This window comes from Montipora capricornis, chromosome 3, assembly GCF_036669925.1.
Source record: "Montipora capricornis isolate CH-2021 chromosome 3, ASM3666992v2, whole genome shotgun sequence".
Taxonomy (NCBI): Eukaryota; Metazoa; Cnidaria; class Anthozoa; order Scleractinia; family Acroporidae; genus Montipora; species Montipora capricornis.
The window spans coordinates 61,831,238-61,843,737 of NC_090885.1; the positions used below are offsets into that span (position 1 = coordinate 61,831,238).

Here is a 12,500-nt window from a genome sequence, read left to right on the forward strand (position 1 = left end):
TTCAACACGATAAAGTCATCATTCTTAACATTCCACCAACGAGAAAAGCTTTGCCAGAAGGCCAGCACATCCGGACAAGAAACAAAAAGCAGGTTTAGGGGTTCAGGGTTTGTTTCTGATCACAGAGATGACATTTATCATGTTGAATAATTTTATGTCGGAAAAGAGTAGCATTGGTGGCCAAGATGTGGTGCACAATTTTAAATTGAAAAATGACGAGTCTTATATCTTTGGTCACTTTGAAGGGAATACTGTAAATAGTGCTGATTGCTTGCTCGTCGAGATTTGCTTGCAACATTCTTCTTTCACTTGTAGGAGGGTCAAATTTCTGGCTGATAAGAAATCTAGAGGCTGATTTGCAGGAAAGCTTGCTTAAAGGTATTTTCCCCACGTATTCTGAATTCGTAGGTATGTTTGGGTTAGATTGCTTTAACAAACGAATCCATTTTTGAGGAATTGAGTTACATAAGCCGTAATATGTGAGGAAATTAGTTTTAATTGTGAACTTTCGGCAGAAGTCATTGAAAGTTAAAAAGCTGTTTTCACAAAAAATGTCTTTTACTCTGATCACTCCTGCCTTATGCCAACTTTGATAATAGAAGGAGAACTTTTCAATTTTAATAAAGCAGTTATTCCATAAGATTTTGTTTAGTATTTGTTCTTTGTTTTCTGGAGAATGTTGGTTTATCGTCTGCCAGGTATACAAGATGTCTTTGTAAAATTTAATGGGAATAGACACTTAAAGAGATTTAAAATCAAAGTTGCATTCCAATAAAAAACGAGATGCTTCCGTGAAGCAAACACTGGGTTGCCTGTGGTACGTGTTACAGAAAATCAGAAGGCACTGAATTGTGTGGTATTGAAATACAGCATTCCAGTCTCTGAAGAATAACAAATAAAGGAGAAGCGAGAAACATTGGCTTCTGGGCTGACATGTTGATAATTTTCAAGTTCCCTCACAACTTCTTTTCACCACAAGTGTGCCCTATGAGCATCTGACAGCTTTGTAACACTAAAATTCAATGAAGTTAGCCCTTTCGGGCGGGGTTAATGTCAGGATGGGAGACCAAAACAATAAACCCCTCATAAAACAGAAGCATCTGACCGAAAATACTATTAACGCTAACAAATGCGAACTCAGCAAGGTACAGATTCTGTTAGCTTGCTTTATGCAAAACAAATACTGATGCAAAAGCAAATAACTATTGATATACAGTTTTTAGAAAGAGCAGAACGAAGTTTCCGGGACGGTCGATCGAGAATAAAATATTTACGACATGAAAACAACATTAATTTTGAACCGTGAATATAGAATATAAAAAGTTACGATCAGCGACAAACATTTTGGGAGATTTTTGCTACGTTCAAATAAATCGCAAAATCGAAAGTGACATGCCGGAATTCAGCGGGCGCCGTGATTAAGTTACCGCGGCATGTTTAGTCGCCAAACAGTGAAGTATCTGTGTCAAATGATGGCAAGATACCGGGTTTTTGAAAGTTTCTTTTTCTGTCAAGTGTTATAAAGTTTGACAATGTAATGAGCGAAGTCAAAACAAAGATCACAATCGCCCAACTCTTGTTTATGCAAAAGTCAAAATTTACTCTCCAAGACGCGTACGACGTTATTTATCACCAGGTAATTCCATCATTATGGAAATAGCAGCTACTTCAGTATTATTCATCTGCGTCACAAGTTTTCACTGATTTTGGGGCTCATTTTGTTGAAACTCAAGCACGCTTCCAACAGGCCTGTGAACCCTTCCTGCTTACAGAGCAATAAAAAAAAATTTCTCCCATATCACATTTGAACCTTAAGCTCGAAAATTCAATACACAACATGATATTATAATTCACAAAGGCAGAAAATACCACAGAATCCTTTCGCAGCGAAAATTTTATTGAAACAAACAACATATTTGCTCTTAGAGGCGAAAACCTCTTCCTATTTCATTGCGTGCGTGAAGACAAGAAACTCAATCGTGTCAAATTACCATGTACTTCAGGTAAATACAGCTCACTTTGATTTCGTCTCGACGGGCGATAGATTGTTGTCGAAGTCCATTACTCGTCGCTTTTGAGATTCCTGCCTAGTTTATCCAACTGACTTCCATAAGGGTATATTTTGTTTAAGGATCCACTAAAACGCCATTCGCGTTACATGACTTTCGACGCCATTGCAGGCTATCTTTCTAGTCAAATTTTGAACGCTGCATCTAAAAAAAATATGAGGCACTGGCTTTTTACCACATAGGAACATTAATGGCAGGGTTATAAAATAAATAAACCCCTTTCTTGCTTGGTGGTATGTTGGCTTACAATGTCCTTGGCTGAGAGATTGTCCTCAGTTTCATATTTGCCCTCGAAGCTTCGCTTTTCGGCCAAATATTCATTTTCCGAACAATCTCTCAGCCGCGGACATTATCAGCCGACATACCAGCCAGCTGAAGGGGTTTATTTAACTAATTATACAATGCTCGCCTATTAAAGCTTGAAACTTCATTCGTGATTATTATTTATTGCAATATCAATATCCAAAAGCAACGCACGTGTGACTATAATGGTTAATGTCAGTACATATTGACCTTGAAAAGCTTTATGACCATTAATCAAATCAGTGCCAAGAAATTAGATTGCATTAAAACAGCCGCCTACTTTTCAGAAAATACGGCTTCTCGTCGAAGGGCGTTTCACTCAAACATTCCGATTTTTTGGGACAAGTACAGATGAACACGAAAAATACAAGCCTTAGGTCAAAGTTCCGTTTTCAAAACAGTTCAAAAGTTCCGTGATTTGGGTCTTCGTCACGAACCGAAATGAACGCTTGTTGATGCAGAAGTTTCTTTTGAAGACAAGACAGCGTGCGACCCAAAAAAATATTGTCAGCATAGACTGCTATCCCGCTGTCGCATTAATCACCAGTTCGCACAAAGCCGCTTTAAACTTCCTCATTCCCAGCAAATTTGGTTTCGTGATCGCTGGAGGTTGGGCACGAGAGCTAATATTAGAAAAACTGCGAAAAACAACAGTCGTATGCTGTCTAAACCAGCTGTCGTGCCCAAGAGTGGGATTCTGCGACGGATTTCAATGATTTCATTCTATCATTGAGTTAAAAGAATCCTGTTCATCTCCAGTAAGTTCAATTTTGTGATTTTCTATATTAATATTCTTGTGGTGTATCCAGTACATCATTTTATTTTCATGACATCGAGAACATTCGAGTTTGTAATATTTCCAGTATTGAAAAGTAGTACGATTTTTCGATGATTTGGTTGAGAAATCGCGAAATGAAAGTATATTCGAGCGAGACTGATGGGTGTGTGATCCTCACACGGCGTCTGGAAAGTAATAGAACCCATTCGTGCCTTTGAGCAATAAATTGATATGTTCGATAAAAGTCCAAAGAGTTTTGGTTCTTAATTCACTTCATTATCTACACCGGAGGGAGGCTTCTCATCATTTTTCAATGCGAAAAGTATTAAAGTGAATTTTCATCTTGTTATGATCATTCGTGCTTTTTCTGTTGTCATGCTTCGAGCACACCCCCAAACACACCCACACAGTTCATAAATTTTATCACTTCCCGAAAATGTATTCGCATCCAAAAGATAAAAATTCTGTCATTATACTTCCTGTTGAATCTTTATAAACCAGTGTATCATGGAAACATGCGCCGAGTTATTATATCCCCGTTGTTTCAGGCAGCCATAAAGAAAATCGAATCGAAAGCAAGCTCTTTTTAACGAAACATCAGCCACTTTTGACTGATATTTCGCCTTGTAGAAGTTTATTGTGGAACTTTCTCGGTGATGGTACATGCTTCAAATTTTTAATTCGACGATTCCCTATAACATTTGACCATAGTTAGTGGAGGGAGATGATTTGATGATTTGACTACGTGCTGAAATTTTCGTCAAGGGTCGGAGTTTGTTTACAAGTCAGGCGTATATTCCGAGCTATTCTGGTTTAGTCGAGGTTGCGGACAGTTGCAATAACAGCCTTAACAAAGATAAATCTTCTTCGACATATATATTTACGACAATCATTTGACAACGAAACGCTGTTTTCTTTTTTTTCCCTTTAATCGTACGTGTGTGATTCTAATGCAACACAAATTCGCCTTTGAACCTTACTTCGTTAATTATTGAAATATATGCTCTCCCCAGCTCAACTTTCGATCGCGAAACACGCCAAATAGCTTTAAAATCACACAAGACTTTTTTAAAAAATGCCTGTCGAAATGACTGTTAGCTATTTAAAATCGGCTATTGAGCAAAATTTATTACAAGCACAGAGTTCAAACAAAAGCTAATTCTGAAGGAATTTCTTAAATGTCAATAATTAATTTCGTACGAGCAACTCTGATAAACACTTGATAATTTCATGTCGTCAGAGCTGCAGGACTGGCAGCCCAGGTTGATCAATTTGCTGAAAGAATTATGATTCGAGAAAATGATATTCAATAGTCTTAAGTTCCATGAGAATACTATTCACAGCTAAAATGACAAATTCACCACCTTCACCTTTGTAAATGTTTTAGTAAGCAGATGCTCTTTGAGCGTGTAAAATTCAGTAAAATGAGCCTTGCACTTTGAACCCTGACATCGTAAAAGGCATAGTTTGAATGACATCAATGATGTGTTTATCTTGGCCATGCAATTTCTATTGTGTTCTTTGCCAAGGCTAAGTATTTCCTTTGGTAGATAAGGTGCTAACCTTTATAATATCTACAGTACAACACGCCTTACCGTGGCCACCCGACAAACTTTCACATTTGACAACTATGTGTAAATATGTCCACTCAACAACCCATGCAACGGTGTTCAACTTACAACAGTGCGAGCTTTGCAATTAAGGAAGCATGACAATTGGCGGACAATTCGTAGAAAACTTTGTTAGGCGGCCACGGTAAGGTGCGTCGATCGCACTCTGGAATTTTTTGTATCCATCATCTTATCATCATCCACCTCTCGTAAAAATGGTCTTTGATTTTGTTTTAATTGTGGGAGAAATTTGTCAACAAATTAACAAATATTTGTTACACTGAACAGTCATTGGCTGAACAATATTAACGAAAAGTGTTCTTGAAGGTGGCTGACCACCATATTTGGCTCATGTAAAAGAAAAGATTGTTAAAGCAATGTTTCAAATCCCTATAAAAGCTATATAAATCTGATAGAAAACTCCTGTTTTTCCTTAGGGATTTGTCAAGGGACTTACCCAATAACAGTACAATCAACACATATAATGGACAAAACCAGTGCTACACATACATTGGTATCAAAAGCCAGCCCATGCTGCAACCAACATCCCACAGATGCCGTCAAATTTTTGTGTCAAACATGCAACAAGATGTTATGTAGGACCTGCGTTGTACATGAAGGACACCGGAGTCACAAGTATCTTTCCATTGCAAATGCCAGTGCAAAAGAACGGAAAGCAATTCAAAACAACCTTTGCGTTACCAAACAAAAGCTCTCTGGTCTCCGTGGCTCAATATTTTGGGTTGCAGACATGAAAAAGCAAGTGGAAGCAAGGGCCTTAGAGGCTGAAAAAGAAATTGATAACCTTATCAACCAAAACATAGAGGTCCTAGAACGCAAACAAGCCCAGTTAAAAAGAGAAGTTGGTTTGCTATGTCACAAGAAGGTGCAACAGTTAGAGCACCAGAGGGAAACCTTGAACCTCGCTTTGGAAGAAATTACCACAGGGGTTAACTACACTGAACATGTTTTGAACGAAATGTCAGATATAGAAATAATCACAATGAAAAATCAGTTTGATGGTCTGCTCGATTTTAATCAGGTTGCCCTGCAATGGGAGCCATGTCGCACAAGCAATTTCTCTGTTGAAGTTGACAAATCTGTGGCTGTTGAAGACATCGTGGATAAGATGGTTCACATCAGTGATAAAGACATTCAAAGCATGGGTCAATATGTCCTGACCATGCTTGGAGGAAATAGTGATGGCATATTTACTTCAAGATGTCAACAAACATCTTTCTTTGTTGTCATGATGGTGGATGTCCATTCAAGAGTAAACAAAGTTGGGGTCAACCTGGTTGAGGTTCAGATCACACAACCAGGAAGTAAAGATCCACAGAAAATCACCATTGGGAACAAAACTGACAGCTATACTTTCTGTTACTGCCCAAACTTGCAAGGCACATACATGATACAGGTATCAGTAGCAGGGCAGCTTATCACAGAAGAGCCAATCCGCTGGAGAGTGGAGTCTGCCATCTACATTTTAGACACAGAATGCGCTGTGCTTCCACCTCAAGTGTATGACAAGGAGAAAGAGTCACTAACAGGATGCTGGTTTAAACTTGGCCGGCATTCTTGGCAAGTTCGAATTCTTGCACCTGACAAACTGGGAAGGTCCCCAGACTCGCCACCATTTGAAGTTGGTGTCACAGATGGAAATCGGACCTGGCGATGGATTGATGGCAAGAAGTACTATCCTAACTCATCAGCTTTGGTAAGCACCATGAGCAATTGGCAGTGTGGCGACTTACTTCTGTTTTATCTTGACTTGGATTTCAAGCAGCTGGTGATCTACAATCAGCACTCAAATGAAATGGACACCTGGGATGGCATTTCAGTTCCCATTCGCCCATACATCAATCCACCATCTGCTGTGTACTTTGGAGTACAATAAAAATACACTTTATTCCAAAATGGCCCGCCAAGGTTAAATACACATGAATAATATTGAATACATTGAATAGGGTGGCATTTGCCTCCTTGCATAAGCTCATATATATATTTAGTTTGCCTTTAGCGGATAATTATTGTTCAATTTTGTTGTAAGTTAACCCTTTCAGCCCCGTGGGGTTCCCCATTGACGAGTAAAATCGTCTGGCGTTAGAGTAAAATCTATAAGTGGCACTCTTGGGAGTGAAAGGGTTTATTCTTTCAAGTCACTATCACACGGTTTCAATATTTGCTCACGTAACCATGAACATGCACTCTCTATTTAAGCACATTTAAGAAAAGGTATATAATTTATGAAAATTTTCCAACCTTTAATGTGAAGTACATTAATTTTACACTCAGGATAGTGGCTTTTCTTCACACTGAAGAATTAAGGGTCTGCGATTATTTTAAAAATCACTGACACTTTTTGATATTTATTTTATATCACTCTACTTGCTTAATTAATATTCATTTAAAGTGTCAGGCATCTCCTACAAAAAGTAGTGGCTTATCTTCTGGACAAAGGTATACAGCCTTTGATCGAACCACTTGATTGCAATCAAATTGCACAGAGTGACAGATTGGCTAAGCTTTAATTTAAGACAAAATTGGGTTACTTTAATACTTTCTTGGGTTACTACCAACGTTTTGCTTATGCAACAAAGCAAGTCTTTTGAACTTCTGTTCTAGAATTGGCATAAGTAAGTGATGCATGACTTGGTCATGAAAAGTTCCTCAGCTTGCACTGCAAAAAGTAATGCTCCCATTTGGTTTAACCCACTTTGGAGAAACTAATGAAGTTAGAAAATGTAAGTGACATCATTTTTTTTTTTGTTTTTTTCTTTCTTAAAAGTAATATGTTTATCGTTTAAAAACAATGGTTGAGTCCACGAATCAAAAGGTTGGGACTTGAAACCAATGTGATTGTTTCCCTAAGATACATTTTATAATAATTTAAAGACTATGTAAAATCAAGCTGTTTTTGTTTTCGAGGTAGTGCACTACACAGTCACCGGATGGTAAGAGTGTAAGAGTGTAAGTCCGTGGTGACTATAGGCCTGCAGCACATACATAAATCACTAAAATAAACAGGTCTGTTGGAAGCGTGCTTGAGTTTCAACAAAATGAGCGCCAAAATCGGCAAGAATTTGTGACGCTGATGAATAATAAAGCAGCTGCTATTTCCAAAATGATGGAATTACCTCGTGATAAATAACCTCGTCTAGGAGAGTAAATTTTTGACTTTGCATAAACAATGGTCAACCTCAAGAGTTAGGCAATCGTGATCTTTGTGTTCATGAATTCGCACATTTGTTGTCAAACTTTATCACACTTGAAAGAAAAAAAAAACAAACCAACAAAAACAAAAACCCAATTCGACAACACTTTCAATTTTGCAGTTTGCTTGTGCAGCCAAAAGTACAATAGAAAAATTGAACGTAGCAAAAATCTCCCAAAATGTTTTTTGCTGATGGTAATTCTTTATATTCGTGGTTCAAAGTTTACGTTGTTTTCACATAGCAAATGTTGTTGCTGATGGCAAATTATTTTATTCTCAATCAACACTTCTTCTGAAAACTTGCTTCTGCTCTTCCTAAATAAAACCTGTGTACCAATATTCATTTAATTTTTTATCAGTATTTTTTTGTGTTAAAAGCAGGCTAACAAAATCTGTACCTTGCTTAGTTCGCATCTTTGAGCGTTAAAATAAAATTTTCAGTGCTATCTTTCTGACATTTCAAGTCGTATATTTTGAGGTCACCCATCCAGATACTAACCCTGCTCGACAGTGTTTAACTTCAGTGAACTTTTGTCTTGGAAAGCTGTCAGAAGCTCGGACACATGCTTAAACTTGAGGTGAAAAAGAAGTTGCAAGGGAGCTCAAAAATGATCAACATGTGAGCCTGAAAGCCAATGTATCTCGATTCCGTTTTATTTGCTTCAATCTTTCTGCATTTAGTATTTTACTAGTAACCACATGTCTTCTCAGGGCCTGGCTATTTACCTATTAAGATATCTAACCTGGCACTACTGTAATATGTGGTACCACAACAATATTGTGTGCAATTAGAGCTAAGTATTACAGAAAGACAAACCTTGATTCTCCGGGAAAACAAAACGCAGCTCAGTTGACAATTACCGGTATTATCGAATAAAGTGCTGTGTTACTGCACTACCACATGTATGCAATCCAATTGCCTATTTTTACTGCTACCTGCAGGATAATTGAAAAAAAAGTAATATAAAAAAATAATTAGAGTGATAAATTCAATGTTATTACAATCAAAGTTTGCAAAAAATAGACAGTTTTACTTTAAATTATTATTATTCCCTAAGGTGCTGGAAATAAAGTACATGGAAACTATTATCCCTGGCAAGATATTAATTTGTTAATAATGTACAGCATGTAGAGTACTTTTTCAGCGATAAAACTAAATTAGAATGTCCCACACTTCTTACATTCTGTAAAAAAGGGCCTTCAAAATCTGCAAAAGAAAACTTCAATCTGTCTATCAAATACTGTGGACCTTTGATAATCTTATTTTATAAAAATCTACAAGGCTGCTGCCTAAGAAAATTCAGGCTTCCAACATTAAAAGATAATAGTAGCCCAAGTCATTTTTTCAAGAGCCCAGAATTAATTAATTAAAAGTGAGGATGAATCACCTTGTGATAAGGCAGGCACCCGTTCAGGCTACTTGTTCAGAAATTTGGTCCCCATAAGCGTTCTCCCTAGTTTTCAGCACAACAGGTATGGCACCTTTTCAAACCGGTAAAGCAATATTTTATTGGTTAATGTTGGACGTTCTGCAAAGGATAAGCGACTTCTGAGCTTTTTGCAGGCGGTAATAAGTGCTCTTACAAGCGGGTAATTTTACCGGTTATGGCCTATGATAAGGAGAACCCTGCCCGTGCTCATAACTAAGGCGCCTCAGGCAGCCAGGCGACCATTAGGCAGCAGCTTTGATACACCAAGAAATCATCTTTTTCTATTGCTTTTCTGCAATCTCATTTTCAATACATTAGCAATGCAAAATATTAACTTTTACTTTCCCCCATTGATGAAACAAAAGATCTAAGACCAACCACTCCAAGCGTGCGTGGACGAGTCGGAAGTCAGTGATTTGCAGACTTCCTCCCTTGGAAGTGACCAGAGTCTGTGTTCTTGGTGCTGACCAAAAAAGAAGTGGACTCTGGGAACGAGATTGGCAGAGTACCAGCCCCTTTTCACACAAACCCTTTTGAAAAGATATTTGGTGTTATCACCAAAGGGATAGCAAAAAAGCACAGGTCATGATAAATGGCAGATGACTAGGTAACAAGGCATTTGACAAAAGAATAATTTAGTAATTCAATCTGTTTTGCAAACAGTGGGAAAACAGCAAGAAAGACCCTATCCAAGTGTCTGTGATTGATGCACGAATGGTGTGGGTATCCCAATACAAGCATCCAATTTGGAGTTGTTCAAATTGGATACCTGTAATTGAGCACCCACACAATGAAGCACCAATTACACAACAAATTGGCACGCACAGAACCAATCAGATCCAGGGGAATTTTGTAAAAGTTACAATAATAATAATAATAATAATAACAATAATAATAATTTATCCTTTCTACAGCCCACCTTCTCAGGCGGGTCCTTTCCATCAAGTAGAACTCTCTTTGCATCCCGAAGTCCATGATTTGGACTCAGATGTTGAGAGAGAAATTTCTCTTGCAATATTATAAATATTACACAGTAGTACATTGTATATCTAACCATCATAATAATAATAATAATAATAATAATAATAATAATAATAATATACAATAATAATTATTAATAATTGTAATAGGACTGAGTGGAGTACAATTCAGGGAGTAATCGGGCAAGTAATTTCAAAACATTTTGAATATACATATTTTGAAATTTTGAGCACGATTAAGGGAGTAATTGGGCAAGTGATTTCAAAATATTTTGATTTTACTTTTTTTGAAATTTCGGGCGCAATTACTCCCTGAATTGTATGACACAAAATCCTATATTACAATTAGACCTGTAGCCCTTGCAGGGCTATGGGTCAATAACCCATGAGGCGAAGCCGAATGGGCTATTGACCAGTGGCCCTTGAGGGCGAAGGGTCAAATGGTTTTAGTATCACCCAACTAGTCGGAAAGAAAAGGCAATAATAAAGTAAACAAATGCAAGTTGAAGAAATATTTATTTGGGTATAAAACGAAAGTAAGCGTAACGCTTTTCGCTACTCAAGGACTATTACTAATCGTCCTCTAGTAGCGTAGCCAATTAAAATGCAGGATTTGCAGTAGTACACTAGTTGGGTGATACTATTTTCAATTAATAACAACTGTCACAAAATATGTATGTATGTATACGAGAAGATAACGGTGATAAAAACTCGCCCCGACTATCAAAAGCACTGCTTTTTGCATTAAGGTCTGACTGTTGATTACAGGGTTTGAACGGTTAGTTGTCATATAACACAGTCAAAGGCACTGTCTAAAGGGTGGGAAAATTGTCTCAGGGAGAATTTCCCGAGTGCAATGCAGGGTCCTTCGCCAAGTCCTACATATAAGGGATAACTTTTTCCCTTCAATTCGCGGTGGTTTTGAAACAGAACGTTTAGTCCAAACCTTATAATTACCTCATCACTTACGGCACGAGGAACTCTTTCTCTTCGTTCCAATTTCGCGCGGTTGCATAGTTTTTACCACAGGTTCACCAATCACGTAAACCTGGCCCCAGCTATTCGAAGGGTAGCGCTATCCACTGGATAACTCTTTTGCTAGTGTTTATCCGGTGGATAGCGTTATCCACTTTTTGGACAACCGAGGCCTGGTTAGCACTAACCGTTGGTTAAGGTGATTCCCTAGTATTGCAATGCGCATCCTGCCATAACACAGCGTTGGCCACGTTCGTATTCAGGCATGCCTAGGAGGCTTTATGGTCAAATTTCACGGCTCAGTTCCGTTTTCTTTGTCTCAAAGCATATTTCTAAACAAAACAATGTTTAAATTTAACGATAAAGACTTTTAGCCATGTGTGAATATTGATATATCTAACGTGGCCAAAAACATTTCAAAATGGCGACTGACTTTCGTGCGGGAAAGCTCGCTAGAAAAAAGAATGGCCGTTTTCAGAGCACATTAGTAAAGAGCAAAACGGGGAACTTTTTAGACTATCGCAAAACAAAAAGTCAAGTGATTGCCTTGATGATGCTAAAGCGTTATTTCAGCCCGAGAGTGAAAGTGAAACCGCGCTATAGGGGAGACGTGTTGTCGAGGGATCGCCTGGTTGGCTTTCTGTTTTCTCCTAAACGAGGTTGGTGACCTCACCCGATGAATATTTGTAGTCAGTGCCTTTACAAGACGTGCACCTGTGCCATAAAACAAACATTTAATTATTCCTTTTGAACAATACAATACACCTGTTTTGTTATTTCAATATCTATCTTCCCAATATTGCTGCAGGTCGCCAGTTCGATCCCTGTCTCAGTCGATCGCCGGCAGGATCCCATTACCCGGAGCTTCCATCTGTATTGTACCCTTGAGTCAATCCTGTCCCGTATATTTCTATTTTTTAGAACTTCTGTATTTTGACGTATGTGACTGAGAACATACGTGAAGTGTTTCACATACGTCACATACGTATGTGACGTAATAAATTGCTGACCATAGGTCTCTTATTACTGGCTATTGTGAAAAAACCCACTAAAGCCCCCAATGAAGTGCTTAGGAGGATACGGGAGAGAGTTGATTCAGAGGGTTAGTATGGAGGATGGAGGCTCCGGGTAATGAGCTCCC

The 12,500-nt window shown here is 38.1% G+C and overlaps 1 protein-coding gene across 1 annotated transcript; it reads left to right on the top strand.

Moving 5' to 3' along the window:
• Window positions 1–3,015: 3,015 nt before the first annotated feature.
• Window positions 3,016–9,061, top strand: LOC138043627 (E3 ubiquitin-protein ligase TRIM45-like). The gene is made up of 2 exons (XM_068889986.1): window positions 3,016–3,130; window positions 5,198–9,061. The coding sequence occupies exon 2, from the start codon at window positions 5,245–5,247 to the stop codon at window positions 6,655–6,657; it is 1,413 nt and encodes a 470-aa protein (XP_068746087.1). The 5' UTR covers window positions 3,016–3,130; window positions 5,198–5,244; the 3' UTR covers window positions 6,658–9,061.
• Window positions 9,062–12,500: the final 3,439 nt, after the last annotated feature.